Genomic DNA, 27,347 nt, shown 5'->3' with positions numbered 1-27,347 from the left:
GACATCTATCGGATGTCCTTGTGTTTATTGGGCTTGAAAGGGTGATATGATATGAAGTTTCCCTAATAATTTTCATTGAGGCATCCAAATCTCAAAGTCCTTCGCACTTATTTACGTACATGCTGTATAGTCGAAGAATTTAACAATATATTTAGATTGTAAATGTTTGTATTGATCTCCTTCAAAGGAGAGTTATGCAGATTACTAAAATTCAAGTACGAACATGGGGATTGCCAAGAGAAAGCAGAAGATTGTAGAAATGCAATAGCCCAGTGTGACAATAATTGTATTACTGGTGATAAATTATGGAATGTTTGAATCAGTTGTCAGTTCAAACTACGCCTGCAACGAATTCTCAGTCCTCACCCTAGAAACAAGGATTAGTATGTACTGATTCAGAGGGCGGTTCATATAACCTGTAATAAAATTATTCTAGCACTGAGCGATTACATATCTAGACCTACCTACATACTCATACATATATCCATGCTACAAGATTTCGCAATGCACACACTGGTTAAAAGGAGAAGGTATATATCAATGGTATTTCTAATGAAAGCAAAATTGTAGTTTTATTGAGTTCATCAATTTCAGAGTTTCAAAATTGATTTCTAAATAAAATTTTTAGGGTTTTCACTCCCAATCTCTGAAACAAAATCAAAAAAATAAAATAAACGATTTGCTCCTGCCTAAATTCTTGCACTGATTTGTCAGGAGCAAATCAACTAAAAAAAATTGTTGCCTGACAATAAACTGAAAATAACAACACGTTGGAATTGTTATTTTATGTTGTAACTTTTCGGAGTCTATATCAGACTCCTTCATCAGACGAAAATCAATTTTCGAAAATCTTCTGAATTGTATCTTTGTTTGAATTTGAGGATAATAAACAAAGAATTATTCTCCATTGCGGGTGCCTCCTTCACCTCTGAACAAAATAATGGATGATTTATAATGAATTTCTTATGAATAATGATATGTATATATTTTTAGATGACTTAAAAATCGTGAGGAATTTATTTTTTTTTAGATTAAGACATGAATTGTTTTTTTTTCACTTTTTGTTTTTTTTTTGGGGTTCTGCATGTTGTAATTACCATAATTATTGGTGTTGATGTAGAAGTAAAATAAATAAATAAATACTCTTCGTTCTCATGGCAATTGTTTATATTCGGACTTGAATTTTCGTGATCTGTACATTTGTGGATGTTACGTTATTGTTAGTATTGTCGTTGTAGAATTTTTGTAAGTATAATGTTTTATATATCTATATTAATAAAAGAGGATCTATGGTTTACTTCAAAATGCTTTATTGTTCAAACGATCGCACCAAATTGGACAATTCTTTTTTTGTTGTGTTTATTATTGTTAGGGCAAGGTTTATATAACAAAATATTCCCAAAAAAAATTGTACAGAATAGAAAAAAAAGGCATTCCTTTTTCTTACGACCAATCGAGCAATCATAGAGTACTTATAGGTTTTCGACATTTGGACAAAAAGTTAAGTTATATCGAGTAAATCGAAAATTTAAAACTTTCGATCAGAAGTAACGAGTAAATAACATATTATAGAATAATTTTATAATCATACTATGTTTAACAATTTTTTAATTATGATGTTTGAATGTATTTTGGGTTGCCTGACAAAAAGTAGACTGAATTGAAACGAAAATGAAATCTTTTTCATTCTATTATAATATAAGGATTATTGATGTAAGATAAATCACACAATCACGATGAGTTAGCTATTATTATCTACCCTAGAAATAATTTAAATGGCAAAACTAGGTTTGCCGGGTCAGCTAGTTTCATATAAAATAGGTAGGCTAAAGAGGTTATCAATTTGGACGGACATCAGTAAGAAGTTAGAACTCAGTTTATCGAGAATATTTCAAAAGAGTGTGAAATTATTCCTTAACTATAATAGCCGATTCTCGACATTACCTATTAAGTGTGAAAAGAAGTAAAGATGAGTTGTTATACTGAGACGTCTTGTGGAGTTGAGTTGTATGTTCCTGTTTAAAGAATTTGAAACACTTAGAAGAATATAATTAGATATAATTTCCAAATGCTCAAAAACATCCCAAATCTCAAAAAGATTTCAATCATTGTACTCCCGACAAAAAAAATTGTCCAGAATTATTCCACATAGTATGAAATGGATTCTGTTCTATATCTTGTTTCATGTTTCGAGTTCTCGCGTTACTATAGTAACCTGCTATCTTCTATACATGATGGCAGGTTTCAATACGATTTGTTTCTCAAAACACTTATAAAATGAAAATATGTTTGGTTTTTCACAATTCTTCAATGTGTGGCTTGCCTAAAAGCTACGTATCTCAAGTAAGGAATTCAAGAATTCCGATTTGCAAGGTAGAGAAATGACACTCTTGCTTTTAATAAATGATGTACATATCTTCGTTTATTGTGAGTTTCAATGAAAATGAAAATCGCTGTCAGAATCACACAAAATACAAGGAAAGTGTGGAAAATATAATTTTCTTTATTCCCACAAAAAAATTGGGATTGGGAGGAAGATGAATTATAAAACCCAGTCTTTACCATAACTTCTGCAATAGTGCAAAAACATCAATACACTCACATCATACATACAGTGTGTCAATTTGAAAAGGTACCACTCTTAATATCGCGCCCCCCAAGCAAAATTAGAAAAAATGTAAAAGGGATACCTAAACTTTGGTTCGTAGAGGGACCTTTTATAATGTTAGTTCCAATCAATTTGTATCAATCCTGTGAGCCTGATGATATCACCACCTAAAATCTTAAAATGGGAAGGGGGTTGAGTGACACCTTGTTTCAGAAGTAATTCGATTACCTTTTTTAAACACTTGCCCTTTGTCTTTGTTGTTAGTACTCACGAAAAAAAAAAGTGTATGCATGATAAGAGTTGCTATCGTGCCATATGAATATGCCATATACCATGGCCATAGGCAAGAACCTTCAGGTCCTTTTTTTTTAGCAGGGGGCATCTGCGACCGTGAAAACACGGGGCTCTATCTCTTGCCCAGAGGAACCCATTTCTAGGGAACACTGTGGGGTTACTCACTCTTCCGAGTTCGCGACCCACTAAACCGAACCTGCTTTTTATTGGTTCCGGGCATTTGCCTATAAACCATTTATCCCTTGATCGGTTAATTTCTTCTTGCACATTGTCGTGCTAGGGTTTTCATGTTCGTCCATTTCGGATATCTCTTCTTAGTATAGTTTCAATAAGTTTCGGTTCTCATTTTAATCTCTCCTCAATTGATCTCGCGGTCTCCTTTTGTAAATTCTCATTCTTCCTCTGTCTTCCTCCGGATCGTAGTCCACTAGTCTCCTGAGTTCTTCGTTTGGATGCTCCTTCGCTGTTTCGAATAACTTTTCAGCTTTCCTCTTCACAAATTCGGTGATGGTTTCCCACTTCAAATCTCGATATATCTGTTTGTTCCTGACAAACCAAGGCGCATCTATGGCACATCGTAGTTGCTTGTTTTCTGTTGCCTGAATTCTTTGTATATGGCTCTTTGCCGCGAATCCCCAAGCACCTGATCCATAAGTCAGTTGCAGTCTTTTTTTTTTTTTTTTTTTTTTTTTTTTTTTTTTTTTTTTTTTTTTTTTTTTTTGGTGTAGCAGGGGGAAAATCTGCAAACAGACGAACACACCCTCTCCTGAGGGGGAACAGTGTGGGGATTCTCACTCTCCGAGCTCGAGACCCACTAAAAACCCTTAACTGCTTCTTCATAGGTTCCGGGCATTTTGCCTATTAACCAGTTGACTCTTATGGTTTCTGGACTCTCACACGATCATAGTCGTGTTGATATTTGTATGCTGCCTATAGCTTTTATAGGTTAAGCTCTTCTTTGGTTACATTTAAATCCTTACCTGATCTTTGGGTCTTCGGTAGTAGGTTCTTGACCTTCTAGCTTCTTCCGTTGGATCGTAGGCGACTAATCTTCGTAGTTCCTCATTTGGATGTTGTTTGGCTTTGTCGAATATCCTTTCCGCCTTTCTCTTCATAAATTCTGTAACTGGTTCCCATTCCAAGTCCTTGTAGATTTGTTTGTTCCTAACAAACCAGGGTACGTCCATCGCCATTCTAAGGAGTTTATTCTCAGTGGCCTGTATTTTCTTGATGTGGGTCTTGGCTGCGAAGCCCCATGCCGCCGATCCATATGTGAGTTGTGGTCGCGCAATTGTTTTAATCATCGTCAACTTGATGTTCTTATTCATATGACTTCTTCTGCCTATGAGTGGATAAAGTTTACTCATTGCGGCTTTTGTTTTATCAACTGCACATTTGATGTGGTTTTTCCATGTAAGTCCTCTGTCAAGCGTCACTCCTAGGTATGTTGCTTCATTTTTCCATTCAACCTCTTCTCCATCAACTTCAAGGTTTTCTTCCATCCTCAATCTTCTCTTTTGCAGTAATATTGCTTGAGTCTTTCTTCCATTGATTTGGATTTTCCATTTGATGCACCATTTGAGTAATTCATCTATGGCTTCCTGCAGTCTCCGGTGTATGATCTCTGGGCGTCGATGTCTGAACGCTATTCCTGTGTCATCTGCGTACAATGTGAGCATATTTCTAGCATTCTTCGGGATATCATAGACGTATATTACATAAAGCAGAGGTCCAAGTACCGATCCTTGAGGCACTCCCGCTTCTAATTGTCTGATTTGAGAGGTTGCTCCATCTATTTTCACATAAAAGTTTCTATTCCTCAGATAGTTCCTTATAATCTTGCATAGCTTGGTCGAATATCCTGCTTTTTTCATCTTGTAGATTAGGCCTTCGTGCCATACTCTATCAAAAGCTCTCTCGATATCCATCAGAACTAATCCTGTGGCCTGTTTGGTCTGCATTCCTTCGGTGACGTATTCTATGAGCCGTAGTAATTGGAGTTCAGTCGAGTGTTCTCGTCGAAATCCAAATTGTTCGGGTGGAATTATCTTCAACATTTCTGTTTCCTCATTCAGCCTTTTGGCGATAACCCTCTCGACGACTTTTCCTAGTGCTGATAATAGGCTGATTGGTCTATAATTTTGAGGAAATTTCCGTTCCTTTCCAGGCTTGTTGAAAACTATCATTTCTGCAGTTTTCCATCTCTTTGGGTAGTATTCGGTCCTCATCACTCCGTTTGTTATATTCGTCAAGGCTGCTATTCCTTTTCTAGGCAATTTCTTCAACATATAATTCGTTATCCTATCTTCTCCTGGTGCTTTCCGGTTTTTCAGTTTCATTATTATCTCTTTGATTTCTGTTGGTGAAGCCGGTTTTGGAATGATTTCGGTTTCCGATGGTTCCATCATCAGTTCTTCGTTTGCCTCCACTTCTTCTTCTAGATCTTCATTGTCATCATCATTTCTGTAATTTATTCTGGCTTCTCTCTCAATTGAGTCGGCAAGTGCTTCGGCTTTTTCAAGTCTCGTATATACCATTCCGTTTGCTCCATGCAGTGGAGGTATAACTGTCCGTTCTCGTCGTAAGCGTTTTTGCATTTTCCAAGCCGAGTGATCTATTGTATTCAGTTCCCTTAATCTCTGGTGCCATCTGTTGTTACGCAGTTCTGTTAAAGCATTTTTCAATATCTGACTATGCTTATTCAGTTTCTTCTTGTCTTCTTCTCTTTTTGTTGTTCTGTAGATTTTCCTGAGTCTTCTGTTCTTTTTTATAAGTTCCTTTATATCCCTTGGCGTATCTCCCTGTGAATGTTTCGGAATTGGTTTCCTTATTCTCTTGGTGCTTTCTTCATAGGCTTCTTTTATTTGATTTTCCAATTTTTCATTTGCTTCATCTAATTCATCCCGGGTGTTTATTTGGGGAATTTCCGTGATTTTCTCCTGAAGTAAATTCTTATATTTCTCCCAGTCTGTGCGATCCTTGGTTTGTGTCTCTTCTTCGTTTCTTGGGCCATGTCCCACTATGAATTCTATGGGATTGTGGTCTGAAGTTCCGTCTTCTATTGTATCAATGCTGATTTCTTCAGTGATGTCTTTCATTACGACAATGTCCAGTACATCGGGTAGTCCATTTACTCTTGGTATGTAGGTCGGTATATCAGGTCCTATCACAACTGCATTAAGTTTTTCAGCATAAATCTTCAGTCTTCTCCCATTGGTATTTTCCACCCTACTGTTCCATTCCTGCGATTTGCAGTTAAGATCACCAATTATGATTTTCGGGTGTCTTCCTACTAGTAGCATTTTTAGATCCTCTTCCAGCATGTCCTTATCCGGTGATTTATAAGTCGAAATAATCTTCACTTGTCCTCGATTGGTATTCACAATAATCGATATTGCTTCTACTTCTTGACCATTGAATATTTGGTCGAAATGGTGATCCATATTCCTTCTAGCCAGTATAGCAACGCCACCTGTGCTGTTAGGTCTATCATTTCTGTAGATATCGTAATTGGGAAATGCTATCCGAACGTTGGGGTTAAGTCTTGTTTCTTGGAGAGCTATGACATCCGGTTTCTTCTCTTCAATCAGTTCTTCGAATTCTGGTCTGCGGGCTCTCAATCCTTCGACGTTCCAAGAGACGATTATGAGATTGTTCTTTATCGTCGTATCAGCCATTAAATATTCTTAATAATTTGCTGCATCTTCTTTTCAATCTCTTTCTCCAGATTCTGCATCATCGTGCTGAGGAGGTTTTTCGTGAACTTATCCAGTTCCTCAGTGATTCCAGAAATTCCTTTTCTGGTTTCGGCTTTTTTGACGGTTTTTGCCTTTTCCGTCTTTTTCTCTGGTTTCTTCGTCTCTTTGACTGCTTTGGTTGCAGTTTCCTGGGGTTTCTTCACTTCCGAAGAGTTTTGGGATGGCCTCGGTGTATTTTGTGTTGGCCTCGAGCTGGTCTGGTTCGATCTTGGCGATCTCTTGGTCTTTTTAGTGACCAATTTCCATTCGCTACATCCCTTGTAGCTGGCTGGATGTCCTTGCTCTCCGCAGAGAACACAAGAGGCATTTCGCTCCTCGTTCTCCCTGGTAAGCGTACACTCCTTGGAGCTGTGATTACCGGAGCATTTCACGCACCTCCATTGAAAAGTGCACTTACTTTGGGCATGTCCATATCGCTGACAGCGGTAACATTGTCCAGGCCCAATCGTCCTTCTCTTAGGTTCAACAACACAGTTCATGTTGTAGAGCCTTTTCACCTCGAAGATATCCTTATTCTGGGTTTTAACCAGCAATAAGGGCATCGGCTGTTTTGTTTTATTTGAGGTCATCCTTATGACCTCAGCATCGACGATCCCTTGATCCTTGAGGTCGTCAAGGATCGTCGGGATATCTGCATCCAGCGGTAGGTATCTCACTACCGCGTATATTTTCTTTTCTTCCTCCCGTTGAAGAGTGTAAAACTCCCTATTTATTTTATGAAGGAAGTCCGTCATCCTTCTATGATCATCGGCGCTTTGTGGGACGATTCTTATACCGTCCTTTACTGTCGTCGCTCTTTGGTATTTAATACCGTTTCGCATTAACGCGTTCGAAATTGAAGTCCATTCGGACGTACCTCTCAGGGTCACAGGGGGGATTTTTTCTTTTCTCTCCACTGGAGTGGTTTTCTCTTGGTCTGGGGTTTCCAAGACTCTTTTCTTGTTTGTATCTTCATTTGACGAGGAGCTATCCTTTCTCACTCTTTTGGCGGGTGGGGAAATTTTGGTTTGAGGGGTTTTGACCACCTCCATCTTCTGTTTTTGAACCGGTAAGTTCACTTCTTGGACATTTTTCAAAATAATGTTCTTCTTGAGTGCTTTGGAGTAACTTTCCTTATTTCCCTCCTGCAACTCGAGCCTCTCCCTGAGATTTTTAATCTCAGCAACTAAGCTAGATACGCATCTATCTAACTCATTCACCCTCGCTTTCAAACTTGCGTTCTCCTCTCTCAAAATATCGTGTTCGGACACGACATTAGCGATTTCTGGCGCGTCTTCTTCCATTACGGAATCGCAGTCCGAATGGTCAGACATTTTAGAATCTAATTAATAATTACTTTGCTACTCAAAGAAATTGGAAATAAAATTTTTCAAGACAAAAGAAAAATGGCTAAGTTATATATTTTCTATACTATGAGAAAAATAAATCGACTCACCAGTGATATCCGTGGAACCAGCGATCTTGGAGGTGATCTGGACTCTACACTGAACACACTGAATTTGAACGAATTTCCGCTCTATAACGCATACACTTATAGAACTTACAAAAAAACTTCGGAAGTTTCGTAGACAGAATCAAAAATTCCGTAGCTTCGCTAGTGTCAACTTTCACTTCGACTTTCTCTTTTACAACACGAGAGATGACGTATCGCACTGCATCGCTAGTGTACACTTTCACTTCGACTTTCTCTTTTACAACACGAGAGATGACGTATCGCACTGGTATCATTCAACACATCTACCTGCTTCAACATCTCGAGGTTGACTGAGTTGCAGTCTAGCAACGGCTTTGATTATTTTGTCTCATTAGACATGTGGCTCTTTCTACCTATCAGCGGGTAGAACATATTCATCGCTACCTTGGTTTTGTCAACGGCTTGTTTGATATGGCTTCTCCAAGTTAGACCTTTGTCTAGGGTGATACCTAAATATTGCGCTTCGTTTTTCCATTCGATTTCTTCTCCATCTTCCTCTAGATTTGTTGTAGTCTCCTCTTTTGTAGTAATATCGCTTGGCTCTTTTGTCCGTTGAGTTTGATTTTCCATTTACACCAGTCATTTATTTCATCTATAGCTTCTTGTAATATTCCTTCTATGATTTCCGGCTTGCGATGTTGCATTGCGATTCCCGTGTCGTCGGCATATAGTGTCAGCATAGTCCTTGGAGATTTTGGTATATCGTGAATATATATGTTATACAGTAACGGCCCAAGTACTGACCCTTGAGGCATCCCTGCTTCCATATATCTGGTTGTGGAGTTTTCTCCTTCCACTTTCACGCAGAATCTTCTGTTCCTCAAATAATTCCTAATCAACTTGCACAGTTTGATTGAATATCCAGCATATCTCATTTTGTAAATCAATCCTTCATGCCATACTCTGTCGAATGCTCTGGCGACATCTAGTAGTATAAGACCAGTTGCTTGTTTATTTTGGAATCCTTTTGTTATGTATTCTGTGAGTCTCAGTAATTGCTGTTCTGTTGAGTGATCTCTTCTGAATCCGAATTGTTCTGCTGGAATGAGATTCAGATTTTCAGTTTCTTCTGTAAGCCTCCTAGCGACTTTTCCTAGGGCGGACAATAAACTTATCGGTCTGTAGTTTTGGGATAATTTTTTATCTTTGCCTGGTTTGTTGAACATTATGATTTCTGCAGTTTTCCACTTCTTCGGATAGTGTTCAGTCCTCATTATACCGTTTGCAATATTTGTGAGAGCAGCTATACCTTTTCTAGGTAATTTCTTTAACATAACATTCGTTATTTTATCCCTTCCGGTAGCTTTTCTATTTTTCAAGCTTCTGATTATCTCCTTTATTTCGAATGGAAATGTTGGTTTTTCTATTTTGTCGTCTACTGGTGGTTCGTCCATTTCTTCTTCGTTGTTCTCAACTAGTTCTTCCAGATCATCATTATCGTCATCAGGTCTGTAATTTAGTCTCGATTCTCTTTCGAGCGAGTCCGCCAGTGCTTCTGCTTAATCGATATTCGTATATGCCATTCCTCTTTCTCCGTGGAGAGGTGGTATTTAAGTGTTTTCTCTTGTCAGACATTTTTGCATTTTCCATGCAGAATGATCGAAAGTATTTAGTTCTGGAACTCTTTTGTTCCATCTATTTGTTCTCATGTCCTTCAGGGCATTTTTTAGAACTTGGCTGTGTCGGTTTAGATTTCTCTTTTTTATATCTGTTTTGTTGAGCCTGTATGTTTTTCTTAGTATCCGATTTTCCCTGATGAGATCTTTGATTTCCCTGGTATCACCGTGTGGATGTATCGGTGATGGTCTCGTTATTTTCTTGGTGCTCTTTTTGTAGGCATCAAGTATATTATTTTCTAGTTTATCAACTGCTCTTTCTAGGTCTTCCGGTGTGTTGATTGTTGGTATTTCTGTTACCTCCGATTGTATCAGATGGCTATATTTAGTCCAATGGGTGTATTCTCTTGTTTGCATTAGTTCTCTTCTTGGCCCTTCTCCTATTGTTAATTCGATGGGGTTGTGGTTAGAGGTTCCGTCCCACAAGGTCTCTATCGAGAATTCTCTAGTGATATTTTTCATAATTGCGATATCAATTATATCTAGTAATCCATTTCCGAATGCTAGGTACGTTGGTTCTTCAGGTCCTAAGCTCCTTACTGTTATTTTATACTCGAAGCATCTGATATATTGTGCTTGAATGAGTTTTCTTTTTGAATGAAATATGACGCAGAAATGGTTTACGCAATTTAGCAAACCTATGGAATCGATTTAATGTTCCATTTGTATTCGGGGATGAAATGGTGCTGCAAAACTCTGCTTTTCTTGATGAGACTGATAAAAAAGTAGTCCAAGAGGATGCAGAATCGAAAAAGTGGATAAAGTGCGCTTAAAGCAGATCACAAAGAAGGAAGATGGCGTAGGAGAAATTCATTCAAAAAATAGGGAGACAATAAAGGAGCACCAAGATTCCTACTACTGGCCAGATTATGACGAGAAAAAAAATGTTTTAAAATACCATAATAAACCTTATTTCATTCATCGATAAATATACAAAATGTGGTTCCAATAAAAACTTAGCATTTCTGGAACAATCTCTTTCTGATTTTCCCGTTATTCTTTTGAAAGAATTATGCAGATAAACATTTTTTCCTTAGAAACAGAAGACAATGCCTAATGGTACCTGTCCACCTGCGACAAAATAGTCTCGAGAGCAGTCTCACGCACTCTCCGATACAAGTCAAAACCAGTCTCCGAGACTAAACGTGTCTCAAGTGCTCAGATGAACAACGCCCTGAGATTGATCTCGAAAGAAACTTTCTCTCGGGATTTTATCTCACGTGGAACCTAAGGCTGATGCATTAATTTCACGGGTATGGAACCGCATCAGACAAGAATACATCACTGTCCCTTAGCAGAAGAATGCCGAGGAAGGTAAACTTGAGTAGCTCATCTTATTATACAACAATCTGACCTTAACATGTCAAGTGGAGGCCCAGGAACTTTCGGAAGTCCTGAATAGTTTCTTGTTGCGAACCAGAAGGAACATAATTTGCTGCATTTTATAGCATTCTATGGAACAAGATATTAAATTCGAATGCTATTAACCTAGTTGTGAACTGAGTTTAAGGGAACGATTGTAAGTTGAATTGTTCGAACGAAAGCAAATTATAACATCCGGAATGACGTGAAAGCATTGTACTTGTAACTGAAACTTTGAACTAATACCTACAAGAGAGAAAGGTATAGAACGAAACAGTGTTCGATAGTTTGAATTGATTTCATTCTCATATGAATTCTATATATTAGTCATTATTCAATAACAAAACGACGAGGGTGTAACCACTTTGTGAAAAATGTACATCGATTTCGGAAATCAAGATGATTTCGGAAGATTTCGGATGATTTCGGAGATTTCGGATGATTGCGAATGATTTCGGGAGATTTCGAATGATTGCGAATGATTTCGGATGATTTCGAATGATTTCAGTGGACTGCGAATGATTTCGGCGAGAAATTTAGGATTAGTCCAAACGATTTGTTCTCACTTTGAATGCTTTTGGGGATGAGGAAAAATATCATATCCTTGAAAGGGAAAACATCAACAAACAGCTTAATTTATTTGAGAAGTATTGCTTTTTTGAAAATATTGAAATAGTGAAAAACGTTTTGAAATTTGAACATACCTATAGATTTTCTGTGAAAAAAATTCCTTATATTTTCCTATCCTACAAGTCCTTCAATCTTTTCAATTTTGTAGGTGTATATTTTGTCGGCCTCTAGATAATGTATCGTAACTGACATTTACAAATTTAATAATAACTTTTATATTACGAGAGTTAGGAAAAGTTCAACAAAATATAAAATTTAATTAGAGAAACGTAACACAATTCAAAATTACGATGGATACAATCCTTCCGGCTTATTTTGAAATATTTTTCTCCTTAAATCATTCAAGGTAGAGAAAATATGATATTATCAAAATGAGTGAACCCCTGACAAACAACTCAATTCATTCGAAAACGAAAATGTTGAAGAGGTAATAAAAAGTGAGAAGATAGTTTAATGTCTGAAATTAAATATTATGAAAGTTTTGAGGGCATGCAGACAGGAATTGAATTCTGAAAAAAGTACCACCCAGAGCAGGATTCGAACCTACGACCCCCTGATTACCACGTCTGCCTGGGGGTCGTAGGTTCGATTCCTGCTCTGGGTGGTACTTTTTTCAGAATTCAATTCCTCTCTGCATGCCGTCAAAACTTTCATAGTAATGAAAAGTATTAGAATTTGAAAATGTATGAAAAACTAAAATGGATCTTCTGTATAAAAAAAGACAGTGAGTCATGAGAAACATTTCTATCTACAAAGTGCCTTTTACTCTTCATAAGTTTTTTTTTATTTTTCAGTTTTTACCAAAAACGATCCTTCATAACTTTTGAACGATTATCATACCTCGAATCAATTTAAATTTTTGAAAAATATTTTCTTGTGCTACCTTTAAGAATTAACATATTCAGAATTTTGAAAATCCAGGTCCGGCTTTGGAAATTGTGGTTATGAATCCTACAATACGTTGGGAAAAATTTTTTCGGCAGTTTTTCTTCCCAATTACTGGAGTTTGAATATCCTCAAATATTTAGAACACCATTCACAGGGGAAATTTTTGGGAAAGATAAGACAACCTGGATTATCAGAATTCTAAATATGTTGGTTCCCAAAGGTATTACGAAACAAATTTCCCAAAAAATTTCAATTGAATCAAGATAACCGTTCAAAAGTTAGAAGGATCAAAGCTTTTTGTGAAAACCGAAAATCAGCCTGTATAAAACGCTCGATAAAACGTATGAAGAGAAGGCCTTTTTAAATTGTGCACCTGAGTAGGAATATGTACAGTACCTCGTGACTCACCCTGTATAAAGTGTACTTTACTTTAGGTATACTTCAGCATCTTGATTCTAGTCTTGATTAGTCTTTTCGATTTTTTAAAAGTATTCTTTGAATTAATTGTGTATTTTTTCCTTAAGTGGAATGTATCCTTACTATTACAATTATTGAAAGGTCCGGTGATGATTGCAGGATTTCGGTGATGATTTCGGATAATAATTTCGGGATTTCGGTGATGATTTCGGGATTTCGGGCTTAAAAAGTACATCGATTTCGGAAGTGGTTACCCCCTCGCAAAACGTAGGTAATTCCAACAAGTGAAACAGGAATTCTGATTTCAATGTATCCTCAGATTGGGATCGAATGATCTATCTCCTCTAAAAAATATATGGAAACTCCCAATGATACCTCCCCAATAAACACAGATACGTGTAACGCTAGCTTGATAAACCAGGAAAATGTTAGGCAATACCGGGAAATACGTTTCATTCCATAGTGTTACAATAACGTAGCGGACAATGTTTTTGGAATGAAAATTTTACGAGCATAAAACGTTGCCATTCGATTGAAGTAACGTTGCTACAATAAGAAATTTAAATATTGATTCTGCAATGAAATTTTGTGTTTTCTGCTGCCACTACCCCCACAAGCCTTGTGATTGTTTCCATTAGCCAACATTATCTCTTATCAAACTAGGTTCATTAAGACAACCGCAAACATCCATCACCACGGCGGGATTCGAAGCTGCTAACTTTGGCGTCCTACTCTACATCGCTGTCAACGAGACCGCCGCAGCCTATAGTTCATACCATCATATTTACAATATATCTGCAACAACAGTCATCCGATCAATATATTTTCTTAATATCACCATTGAGTATTGTTTGAGTTGTTATTATTATTGGGGTTGAATACTCAAAGATATCACTCATTACCAGTCTCTTGATTTGATTCAAATTTTAAGCTGATCTCATGACTAATGGTAACTGGTAGAACATATTCAATCCATTATAAAAAAGTGTTCGGTTTTGCTCTTACAAAGCCACATACAGGCCACTCATTCGATTTCAATATTTACTACTTTGCAAGACAAGGAAACGTTTCAGTTTCTTAATTGTGGCCACAGGAAGGGGATCTTGGATAGCTTCGTCAACAACAAATATTAATCTTTGGTCTTCAACGTCATCGTAGGGTTCCTTGCTTTTAACTGAATATGATATGATATGAATATCGACAGGTGTTACGGTCTGAATGAGCTTGCCATCGTCAGGGCCACCAACTAGAGTTGATTGAATTTTTTTTATACCCTATTGAATATACGTTGAGGAAGTACGCCAAAGACACGTTACATATGGGTTATTACAGTAACGAGTGAATATTATCGTATTCAACGTTAATTAATGGCCGTATGCACCGTTTGGCTGAACGAAGCTTGAGCTCTAAAACGACGTTTATGCATAGAATCTCTATGGAAAAAAAAGTATATTTAAGGAATTAATCTCGTTCAATGAAACGGTGCATATGGCCATTAATGCTTCTCACTTCCTATTGAATACACGTTAAGGGCGCACTGAAATTACAACGTTTCATATTAGTGGATTCAGTAACCACTTGTTGTATATAACATTACTAGCAAGGTAAGAGGGTTTTTACTGGCGAACGGAGGATATTAGTTACCACCTTGAGCCAGCAAAACCCGTCACCTTGCGTGTATTGTTTTATATTTTATTTGTTTCTCATTTGTAAAAAGGTTACATAAATTCCAAAAAAATCTCAATAATTTGTCGCAAATGTCGTAAGCTATGGAAGCGTTGCCATGAACATGTCTGTTTATTTTTCTTTACATTTGTTTTGGCGAAAGCGAAAATAAATGTACCAAAAGAAATCATTGAGGCAGCCAGCAGTGTAGCTTCAAGTTTGTTACCTGCAAAATCAGCTTCAAGGTAGGTGCGAGAATACGACGACTTCAAAAAGTGGCAAAACAAAAATAGTGTGATTGGGGTAACTGAAGATGTTTTGTTGGTCTACTTGAATCAACTATCAGCTAGATTCAGCCCTAATACTTTATGGGCAAAATGGTCTATGCTGAAAAGCTGCTTGGAAATGAAAGAAAATGCCCCTGTTCGCAAGTTTGTTTTCCTTAAAAAATTTATTGAAAAATATGACGTTTAGTTGTCATTTGCAGATTTCAAAAGGTAATAGCGTTTCTGAAACGAAAAAATGAGCGTTATACTCCAAAAAAGGCCAAGGTATTAAGCAAAGAAGAGGCTGAACAATTTTTTTTACATCCTCCTGATGACCAGTGGTTGCTGGCGAAAATTGTAACAATATTTGGGAGTTTTGGATGTGTCGATGTGACGAAATTCTCTCCTTAAACATGAATGATGTAGAAGATATCGGAAAATACGTTATTGTGACATTGCGGCAAACAAAAAATTTAACAACAAGAAGATTCACAATAACCGTTGATGGCTGCAGCTTCAAGCCCTACATGTTATACAGAAAATATGTAAATCTTCGGCCTCCTGGAAGAGAAAGCCTAAGATTTTTTTTACATACCGACATGGAAAGTGCATTTCCCTTTATGCTGGCCAGCACAATATTGGTGGTGTCCCAAAGCAAATAGCTAAATATTTAGGTTTAAAAGACCCAGAGTTATACACCTCTTTCCGCAGAACTGGAGCCACTATGGTTGCGGATTCGGGTGGAGATATTTTAGCACTAAAGCGTGCAGGAAGGTGGAAGAGCACCGAAATTGCGATGAGTTATGTCGATGATTCGGTCAAGAAAAAAATCGAAAAGTCTAGCAAATTATTTGGTAGTAAGGAGAGTACAAATGTTCTGCAGGCCTCGAGTTCAGCAGTTTCTGAGTCAACAGATCATCATCATCATCATCATCATCAGTATCAACTTTCATCATCAAAAATCTGTGTTACTGGAAATAACAATTGTACCATGATTTTCAACATATATGATGATAAAACAAAATTTTCTAATGTAAATAATACTACTAACTTGTAAAAATTTTGCAAGTTAACTGTCAGTTTTACAAGTTAGTGACTTGATAAAATAAACTCTCTTGATTAATATTGTGTTTTTGGAAACTGACGTTTACAAATGAGAAACAAATAAAATCATAAACGTTGATTACCCATATGTGAAATCAACGTATGGTTGAATTAAGGCTCCGAAATAACGTTACAAAATTCAACGAGTAACCTTCAATCAACGTCGCCTACCACATATAAACGTACAATACACGTGTGTGTGTTTATTGGGTTAAATTTTAACAATTACTATCATCGATATTTGGTAACATTTAGTGGATACTAATTGTCTGAATCTGAAACAAAGGTTAGTAAAAATAATAATTTTCCTGTGAAATTATATAAACATTATAATGACTGAATTAGTTCCATTTGATATATCAATCAACCTTGTAAGAAGGGAAAGGGTTTGTATATACAGCTATTACTATTGCAGCGTTCAAGGCCGGTTTTTATACTTACACATGAAGATAAATGAAAATTTTGAGCAAATTTTCAGGATCTGCCAGCTTATTAATCGTGTAGGCTTCAAGATGTCTGAATCATTTTGTCAGTCCCATCTTTAAGAGATATCTTTTCTTAACAACATTTCAACATGTAAATAAACTCTCTTGAGATGTTCTATCTATCTATCGTTGAACTTTGCGATTGCGCGCGATTTTTCTAGCAGTCGCTTCAATGAATGAAATCGGTAAACATTTAAATCTTCCATACTCTTCAATGCAGAGTATCTACAAAGCTAAAATGCATGTCAAGCCAGCTTATATTGTTTCAACCTTTTATACCACGTGTTTGTACCTCCGATTTTCCGACTCCTGAAGTGAAGAAGGTCTTAAAAAGGACCGAAACTTCGACGTAATGGAATGAAGAGGAAAAAATCTTCGTTTTTTGCTGATTGCCACAACCCCTTATAACTCATCTGTTATATTCATATATATATATATATGTGCGCCCGAAGCTTTAAATTAGGTGGTGAAACGCATTAGAAACACAACAAATCGCGAATCCCGGCAGTATCATCCCATGATGCCGTGAATTCGTTTAATGCACAATTTTCGCATCAAAGTTACAAAATACGAAACATACACCAACCTCATCTCATTAGAACCCGAGTGCACCGACTTATTTAAGACAGGATTAACGTTAATTCGGTGATTGCTATGGTAACTGCTATAGAAATCAGAGAAATAATAATAAGTATTATCCAAAGATTATAGAGTAGAAAGCTAGGAAACGCCCTCATATCTCTAGTACTAAAAACCGACTACATTTTGGCCAGTGAAAACACATTTGACAATGAGATGGCGCTGAAAACGTATTATCAATACAGAAAAACTGTTTAATAACAGTTTTCTGTTTTATAATTGAGGGGCGCGAAATTCTAATTCTATTCCTTGTATTGAATTTCAATATTGATCTTGTTGAGACCAGAAAACAAACATCCTGGGCGACAAAACAAAAGGATGGTTTTGTTTTGTGACCAGGATGTTAGTTTTCATCTGAACATTGTTTGGAATCGATTGGTATCAATGAAATACGCTGTTGGATGTGATAAATTTTTATTTGCAATCTATAAAAAATTTACAAAAACGAATAGAGCTTTGACTAGGATACAAGAGTATATGGTTATCTGCTATAGGTACGTCAAAGGTGTTTTTCCTGTGAAAACGTTTTGAATCAATAAACTGAGTTGAAAGTAGAGTAGAAAGATAGGAAACGAAGCGACTAAAGTGATGTGAGCGACATCTGTGCTTCAAATGTGTTTTTAAGGCCCTTAGTCTGGTTAATACTTTAATTGGAGGGATAATTTTGCGAGATGTCAGAGTCAGATGGCTATTTTGATCAAACAGGTTTTGAATGATTTGATTCTCGTATCCATAGACAACCTCGTATCGCCATTTGTTTTTCAAGCCGTTCTAGTTGCTGATTTTATTGAAATTTTTGTCTTATTTCTTGGCGAAAACCTCAGAATAACGCTCGAAAATTATTGTATGGTGAAGAAATGTGCATCAAATAAAACGAATTTTACTAAGGAAAATGGGAATGTAAGTATTAAAACTGGTAACATGTGTCATTGATTGGTTTTTATTTTCAGTGTTACGAAGGGGATAAAATTTTCAGGGCGTAAAGACCGGCAAACACTACTGACTACACCATGTGCAATGAATATTTTACTGCAAGTCGATTGAGAACTGTTCATACACGTAAATTGTTGTATGTAGGAAGCATCCCTTGCATGAAGGGCTCATTTAGGGCAAATTATTACTTTTATACGTCCATTCAAAGATTCTCAATTGCCTCCAATATATTCAGAAATGGAAAAGTTTTATGGATTTCGATTTGGGAATCGGGTGACTGTCAAATTGTTGTTTGGAAAGTCAAAGTTTTATTCATCATTCAATTCGTATATTGTGTCATAAAAAGACCATACCATGAAGAAATCATAAAAAAGCATGAAGAAATTATACTGACGGGCTTGAATACAGGTCTTGTATACCTCTGTGAGGTTTTTTTCAATTGTGGTTCTAAAAATTTTGTGAATAATATGTAAGTAACGGAAATGTGTATCCCATGACGGTAAATTGAATATTGGTTCATTTCAATTTCTGATATAAATTGTACAAATTCAACTCAGTTAATCAATTCAAAACGTTTTCACCTTCGACGTACCTATAGCAGATAACCATATACTCTTGTATCCTAGTGAAAGCTCTATTCGTTGTCCATAATTTCAAATTTTTAGAAATTTTTCATAGACTGCAAATAAAATTTTATCACAGCCAACAGCGTATTTCATTTATACCAGTCGATTCCAAACAATGTTCAGATGAAAACTAACATCTGGGTCACAAAACAAAACCATCCTTTTGTTTTGTCGCTCAGGATGTTTGTTTTCTGGTCTCAACAAGGTTAAAATTGAAATTCAATACAAGGAATAGAATTCGAATTTCGCGCCCCTCAATTATAAAACAGAAAACTGTAATTAAACAGTTTTTCTGTATTGATAATACGTTTTCAGCGCCATCTCATTGTCAAATGTGTTTTCACTGCGGCGCTCCACTAAAACTATTTTTAACGAGCTCTCAAATGATGCATCACAAGAAGAGGGTTGCTATAAGTATTACTTGTTTAGGGGTGGTTAGAGTGTATGTTGATCGGGGTTCTGAATATAAAAAAAAATTTTGGTGTTGAAATTGACTGAATTATTTCTTCTTTGTATCTACTGATATTTTTATAAAACTATGACTCAAACTGATATTGATTACAATTAATTCGAAACGAGTAATGGTCACAATACAAGCAATATGTCAAGGTAATAATGAATAATTTGGTATTTCATCATACAACGAAATGAGAGCCATTCGAAACAGAACAAAGGGAATTCGAATCGTCTAGAAATGTGCTATATCATACTTACATAAAGGTAATATTGCTAACGATTTCTTCAGGTCCATCGGAACGATGAAAGGACCAGCTAACCGTTATTTCGTCAACGGTCGCCTCCAGACTCGTCTGGAATTTTCCAATTCCTTGACAATTCCCGAATTCTTCTCCATCCATCTCGCTCGCTTTGTCCACTGAGGAGAACACCCCGAACAAAGTGCCATTCATTTTGGATGTTAGGAGGATATCAATCGAATTCGACGGCTTTATCCTGTTGATTTTCACTGCAATAAAACAAACAGTTCAGATGGAATTGTTAACTTCTTGGTTTTGAGAATAAATGGAGACATAATACAGGAGATGGGTTCATCTGCTTCCGGACTTAAAAAAACTACATCGTCACCCTAGAGCAGGAATTTTTATTTTACATAATTGAAATTTCGAAGAAGAAACAACTTTTGTCATTTGGTTCGAAACAGTTTATGATTTTCTCAGTACTACCGATTTCTTATTAATGATCTCGGGTAATTTCCGGCTTATGGGAGTTACAAGAGTTCTGTAGCAAATGGAATGACCAAAGTTCTCTCCGAAACTGACAAGACATCATTTACATGAATATTCAAATAACTCAGCAGAATTATTTGTCTTGCCTCTAACTAGTGAAATATCTGTTTTCCTATAACCACAATAAAAACCTGATCATGTTCACGATTCGGTATCTAGGTATACTTCGTTAAATTTTATGAAAGCAGTCAGTTGGCCATGGAAATTTGACACATTCTGCCCTCCATACGACGAAAATGTGAGGTTATGACGCTTGTCAAACTATTTTTGAGTTTTAAATCCTCGCTATGTTGTCTGTCTACTTAAAGGTCATAGTAATGAAATAATTCTCACTATGTGAATTTAATTCAGAAAATAAATGAATTCGAAAATATGAGATGAACATATACCTAACGTTTATACAAACTGATTGAAGGTATTTCTCATCCAGTTATTCGCATGTAAATTACAAGTGGTCATGCAGTGATTAAATAAGTATATTTATCTTTGCTATGAAGTAAAATTAAATAATTGATACATAATATGCTACCATCTTTTTGGGTCACCCAATAGAAAGAAATTCATTTTCATCATCTTCATTTAAAATCTTTCTGATTCCGGAAACATGTATAATAGTTGAAGTATGAGTCGTTCAGATTCAGATTAAACATAATAGGTCCTTTCGTTTGCATAAAAAGGGTAGCACTTTTCTACACTCGATTTTAGTATTCGTTTGCTGATTGAATTTACACCAGTGTAGAGGGAGGAGGTGTAGTTTATCTACATCTCCTTTTGACTATGTGTATATAAACTACACTTCCTCTACACTGGTGTAAATCAAATCGAGTGTAGAAGAGTGCTACACTTTTTATGCAAACGAAAGGACCGAATTTACTTATATTAGTGAAATATATTCAATACCGTCTGATAAAATTGAATTAGTACGTGTAGGAAATGTAATAATTTCCTCGAAAATAAATTCACATGCCGAATTCCTACAACAAATTCGACGAGAAAATCAAAACGGAGAAACATAGGAAACCACTCCTCCTTCGTCGTACAATTTCATTGGTGCAGAGAAAATGTTCCGAAAATGGTATAAAAAGAACCCATATGGAAAGCAAAATTCATTCACATTCACACTCAGCGATCGAGACAGACGACCACTAGCTAAGAAAATTACGCATATCGCTTCCGCATTCCAAGCCTGCACACAAAAGGTTTTTCTCAAAACCACTCCAGCTACCCGAAGACGTGAAGTCCCTAAAACATATCTGTTAACAATTATCAGGGCGACACTTGACCTGCATCCCGAGCCTGCATTCCGGACGTCAACAGTGACCGCACATTAGGGCGAAACAAATTCGTTTTTGTTAAAACGACATCGCATACATTTTACTCTTCAGGGCAACCCTCATAAAGTTGGGTTGAATAAAAACTGTGATATTCTGTTGGAATATTTTTATTTCAATTCCCTTTTCCTTGGAAATACTAACGATAGTTCCAGCTCAACAGACTATTCAACCCACAAATTGGTGACCCCGACGTGATCGAAAAAGGAGCCCCGAAGAAAAATGGAACAAGAAGCAGCCCTGGTCTCCAGAGTCTCCGTTCGGATGCCCGAGTTTGTAGCCGCCGATCCCGAATTATGGTTTGCCATGGCTGAAGGAAGTTTTCTTTGCTCCGGAGTGACACAAGACCGGACTAAGTTTGGCTACATCGTAGGAGCCCTGCCAGCAAAATTTTCTGCCGAGGTGAAGGACATAATCATGAACCCACCTACCGACGGGGCCTACGAGAAATTGAAGCTGGAGCTGGTGCGACGTCTGAGTCCAAGAAGAGAAGACCCGCCGCCTACTGGAACGAGAGGAAATGGGAGATCGTAAGCCATCACAATTCCTTCGACATTTACAGGGACTCGCAGATCGAACCGTCCCAGATGCCCTGATGAAATCCCTGTGGATGAGCCAAGTGTGTCCAGGTGTCATTGGACATCATCAAGGACAAAAATCTCGTAGACTTGGCAACCCATGCAGACAATATAATGGAAGCCTCCCGACCTATCGTCCACGAGATAGCAGAGACAACCAACATAGAGGCCATCATCGATAGGAAGCTGGAGCAGATGTTCTTAGGACTGAACCTGGAGATAGCAACCCTGCGAGCAGAGCTGGCAGCACACCACCGACCCAGGAGAGATGGTAGCCGAAGCCGTTCCCACGACCGTCGAAGAAGCCAGAGTCGCAGACGATCGTCAACTGATGGAAAGTGCTGGTACCATACGAGATTCGGAGCCATGTCCACGAAGTGCGTGCAGCCCTGCAACTACACCTCGGGAAACGAGGGGGGCCTTCACTAGAAGCGGCCAGTGATCCCAGCCCAACGACGCGCCGCTTGTTCATCACGGATCAGGACTCCAAGTTGCAGTTCCTGGTCGACACTGGAGCAGATCTGTGCGTCTTCCCACGCAGCGCAGTCACTGGCAGACGAGAGAAGTCCGACTATGTCCTTTCAGCAGCCAATGGGACACCCATCGCCACGTATGGTACAACCACCCTCACGCTAAACCTAGGACTACGCCGAGATTTCACATGGAGGTTCGTCATAGCAGACGTATCAAAACCCATCATCGGCGTCGACTTCTTGAATTTCTACAACCTGCTAGGGGACGTGAGGAACCGAAGACTTTTGGACGGAACCATCCAACTCACTACCCAAGGAGAAGTGGCTGAGTGCTCCATCCCAGAAGTCAAGACTGTCAACGGATCCTCCAGGTATCATGATCTACTAACGCATTTTCCAGAGATCACCAGACCTGCAGGAGCCCCAGGACGTATCAGGCACAACACGAGGCATCACATCAAGACGATGCCCGGACCACCAGTAGCTTCGAGACCACGACGTTTGGCACCAGAAAAGTACAAGGCAGCCAAAAAGGAGTTCGAAGCCATGCTACGACTAGGAATCGCCCGTCCATCCAAGAGTCCATGGTCATCCCCACTGCATCTCGCACCAAAGAAGGGTTCTGAAGAATGGAGACCGTGTGGAGACTACCGTGCCCTAAACGCCCGGACTGTCCCCGATCAGTATCCCGTGAGACACATCCAGGACTACGCCCACATCCTCCAGGGGAAGAAAATTTTCTCAACCCTCGATCTAGTGAGGGCATACAACCAGATTCCCCTGGCCGAAGAAGATGTTCCCAAGACCGCCATCACAACGCCATTTGGACTGTTCGAGTTCCCAGTCATGACGTTTGGACTACGGAACGCAGCACAGACTTTCCAAAGGTTCATCGATGAGGTTCTATTATACAAGGACTGGATTTCTGCTTCAGTTACATTGAGGACGTACTGATCGCCTCATCGTCGGAAGAAGAACACATGAAACATCTTCGGATCATCTTCGAGAGGTTCCGCAACTACTCCATCGTCCTCAACCCAGCCAAGTGTATCTTTGGAGAACCAGAAGTAAAGTTCCTTGGTTACCTCGTCTCTACCGATGGAACAAGACCACTGCCAGACAGAATCCAAGACATACTGGGGTACAGTCAACCAACAACCGCCAAAGACCTTCGAAGATTCCTGGGTATGATAAACTTCTATCGTCGTTTCATACCCCGAGCATCACAGACACTTGCACCTCTCCACGACCTGCTCGTGCCAAAACTGAAAGGAAAGGCGAAGATCTCATGGACCCCAGAAGCCACTGCAGCCTTTGAAGAAGTGAAGAAGATGCTAGCTTCAGCCACCTTGCTTGCGCATCCCAAGGACGCCGCTCCTCTAGCCTTAGTAACCGACGCGTCAGACACTGCAGTAGGAGCTACTCTACAACAGTTGGTCAACAGCGAATGGCAACCACTGGCATTCTTCTCCAAGAAACTGTCACCACCAGAGACTCGTTATGGAGCATACGACCGTGAACTGCTAGCCATCTACCTAGCCATCAAACACTTCAGACACATGGTAGAGGCCCGAAACTTTACCATTTTCACGGATCAGAAGCCATTGACGTATGCCTTCAAGCAGAAGCCAGAGAAGTGCTCGCCCAGACAGTTCCGCCATCTGGATTATATATCGCAATTCTCCACCGACATACGCTACGTACCAGGATTGCAGAATATCGTCGCTGATGCCCTTTCAAGAGTAGACGAAGTGACTCCAACCTTGGACTATGCAGCATTGGCCACATCGCAAGAAGATGACGACGAACTGCAGAGATATCTTCAAGGTGACACAGGATTGCTGCTACGGAAGATGAAACCACATGGGTCAGAAATCGCTGTGTACTGTGATACATCCACACCTCAGGCACGTCCATTTCTCACCAAATCATTCCGCAGAGCAGCCTTCGATACCATTCACAGACTGACACATCCCGGAGTGAATGCATCCATCAAAATGGTCAAATAACGTTTCGTATGATAATAATAATTTTATTTAATCCCTTGAGACATGGTTCATGTATAGGACAAGTCATTTTACAACCAAAAGAAAAGAAAAACAATATATTTCATTCAATAACAGAGCTCAAAAATTCACTTTTGCTGTAGAAACATTTCTCCAGCAGAAGCTCCTTGAGTTCCCTCTTAAATCTATAGTATTCTAAATTTTTTAGCCTATTTGGCAGATTGTTATAAAGTTTAATTCCACTCATAGACATAGAGACATGGACTGAGCAATGCCAGCATGAAATTGGCTATTTATTAGAAAGAGAGAAAAGCTCGTCGGGACATACCTTTCTCTTTTTTGTTCACATAGAGGTGAGTGTAGACCAATCAAAATTCTAGAAAAAGACAACTGCATTCCCGACGTGTTTTTCTCTCTGTCACTTTTTTTGACCGTATTTCATGCATAGATATAAAGGGAAGGCACAGTCCATGTCTCTATGTCTATGATTCCACTATACATACTATACAAATTTTGATGTTCTATGCACAGGGATTGAGATAGTGTTCTTATGCCTTGTATTATATTCATGATATTGAGAGCATTTCATGAGAGACTGAGTATTGTTGTGAATATGTAATAAAGATCTTAAGATATAAATACATGGAAAGCTCATTATTCTATGTTCCAAAAACATTGGCTTGTAGGACTCCTGGGGTTTGAGACCGAAGATCAGTCGAATTATTCTCTTCTGAGCAATAAAAACCTCCCTACCGCCTGCTGACCATCCCCATAGAATGACGTTGTAATTCATATGTGAGAATGCCATTGAGTAATAAATACTAATCAACACACCTGGCGGAAATATATTTTTTAAACGTTTCAGTGCAAAAAAGGCACTGCTGAGCTTTTTGCAGACAGACTCGGTATGACTCTGCCAATTTAAATTTTTGTCAACCTGCAGGCCCAAAAAATTCACACACTCAGAAGATTCTAATCTTCCCAGAGGAAGATCAAGAACCAACTTTTCAACAGATTCGCGTATCTGAAAGTGAACTAGATTTGTCTTATCAACGTTCAGTATCAGAGAATTTTTCCGGCACCAGTCCGAAAAATACTCTACCAACATCTCGCATCTACTCTTTAGTTCCCGTAAGCTTGATGCTGTTATCAAGAAGGATGTGTCGTCCGCAAACAACAAGATTCTAAAATCAAACAGGATGAGGAAGTAAATTTTAATAGAGTCCGGTAAATCATTTACAAATAAAATAAACAAAAGTGGCCCCAACACAGATCCCTGTGGTACACCCATTTGAATAGGATAATCTTTAGAACTTTTTTGATTACTGTAGACAAACATTTTTCTATCCGCAGGATAACTTTTAACCCATTCGAGAAAAATTCCCCTGAATCCTAGATGGTATAGTTTTTCCAAGATGAATTCAAAATTCAGACAATCGAACGCCCGAGATTCGTCGAAAAACAACCCTGCCACAAAAAGTCCACTATCCAGGCAGCCATGTACATAGTCTACCAGTTGACATGCCGCGGTCTCAGTTGACCTTGGCCTTCAATCAACGCAGACTGAAGAAACTGGTCCCGCAGCTGTATAGAGTGTCAGCGAGCCAAAGTCACTCGCCACGTCAATGCTCCACTAGGTACTTTCATGCCACCAACACGTCGATTCGACCACGTGCACATGGACCTCATCACCATGCCACACTCTGAGGGCTACCGATACTGCCTCACCTGCGTCACTCCAAAACCAGGAGGCATCCACCATCGCCAGAGAATTTTAGACAAACTGGATAGCGAGGTTCAATACTCCACTTCGGATCATAACTGATCAGGGAAGACAATTCGAGTCGAGCCTGTTCAACGAATTAAATAAGTTGACTGGCACGAATCACATCCGAACTACCGCCTATCACCCAGCAGCAAACGGCATGGTGGAGAGAATCCATCGACAACTTAAGGCAGCAATTAAATGCCACAAGAACGACCGATGGACCGAAACACTCCCAACCGTCCTCCTCGGAATGCGAGCAGCCTGGCGAGAAGACCTAAAAGCAACGTCTGCAGAACTAGTATATGGAGAGCCACTCAGATTGCCTGGAGAGTTCCTGGATTCCAGAAGTACGGATGACAGCGAGAACACATCCGACTTCATAGTGAACCTAAAGCAACAAATGCGAGAAATAAGGCCCACTGACGGAAGCCACCACGTAGAGCGGACCAGCTTTATATTCAAGGACTTGGTAACTTCACCTTACGTGTTCGTCCGGCATGATGGCCCGAAGAAAGGCCTGCAAAACCCCTACGACGGACCATACGAAGTGTTGAGTCGAAGTCCAAAACACTTCGTAATAAAAATAAACGGCAAGGAAACGACAGTGACAATCGACAGGTTAAAACCAGCCTACGTCATCGCGGACGACGATATGAAGAACCAGCCAATGCAAGAACACCCTGTAGAACCCGATAGAGAAGATCAAACTACAGCCCAGGAAAGAACAACTACTAGATCCGGCAGAAGAGTTCATTTTCCCAAGAGATTTCTACAATATGTTTCGTAACTTCGTCACTGGTGAGGGAGTGTGTAGGAAATGTAATAATTTCCTCGAAAATAAATTCACATGCCGAATTCCTACAACAAACGACGAGAAAATCAAAACGGAGAAACATAGGAAACCACTCCTCCTTCGTCGTACAATTTCATTGGTGCAAAGAAAATGTTCCGAAAATGGTATAAGAAGAACCCATATGGAAAGCAAAATTCGTGACTGTCTGTGAAGTTTGTGTAGGTTCTATATTTGCTATCGGAATTTTAATTCTTTAAAATTTTCAAAGTTGGTGTTCATCCTAAGTGTCCAGAGGATTTTTTTTTCTCGTTGGTACTGCAGAAAACATCAGGTGAGCTTATTTTTCGTATCTTTCTTTCTGATTTTTCTCATAGCGTAGAGAATTTTTG

At 38.5% G+C, this 27,347-nt stretch overlaps 2 protein-coding genes across 2 annotated transcripts in view; one reads left to right on the top strand and one right to left on the bottom strand.

The window, feature by feature from the left end:
* LOC123322787 overlaps positions 1–19,703 on the bottom strand; it is a 41,884-nt gene extending 22,181 nt beyond the window's left edge. The window contains exon 1 of the mRNA XM_044910804.1: positions 19,480–19,703. Within this exon, the coding sequence (XP_044766739.1) occupies positions 19,480–19,673 (194 nt within the window). The 5' untranslated portion in view covers positions 19,674–19,703. The remainder of the gene's footprint in view (positions 1–19,479) is intronic.
* A 2,329-nt stretch (positions 19,704–22,032) lies between these two features.
* Positions 22,033–26,952, top strand: LOC123322784 (uncharacterized protein K02A2.6-like). The gene is made up of 4 exons (XM_044910803.1): positions 22,033–22,189; positions 22,306–23,278; positions 23,326–24,298; positions 26,227–26,952. Exons 1-4 carry the CDS (start codon positions 22,033–22,035, stop codon positions 26,950–26,952), a joined length of 2,829 nt encoding a protein of 942 aa, XP_044766738.1.
* Positions 26,953–27,347: the final 395 nt, after the last annotated feature.

The sequence above is a fragment of the Coccinella septempunctata genome, chromosome 1 (assembly GCF_907165205.1).
Source record: "Coccinella septempunctata chromosome 1, icCocSept1.1, whole genome shotgun sequence".
Classification (NCBI taxonomy): Eukaryota; Metazoa; Arthropoda; class Insecta; order Coleoptera; family Coccinellidae; genus Coccinella; species Coccinella septempunctata.
This window is presented reverse-complemented; position numbering and strand designations above follow the sequence as displayed.

Coding starts and splice junctions, on each gene's coding strand:
- LOC123322784 (XM_044910803.1), top strand. CDS start 22,033: ATGGAAGCCTCCCGACCTATCGTCCACGAGATAGCAGAGACAACCAAC. Junction 23,279..23,325: donor GCAGCACAGACTTTCCAAAG/GTTCATCGATGA, acceptor TTTCTGCTTCAG/TTACATTGAGGACGTACTGA. Junction 24,299..26,226: donor GTGATACATCCACACCTCAG/GCACGTCCATTT, acceptor ATAACTGATCAG/GGAAGACAATTCGAGTCGAG.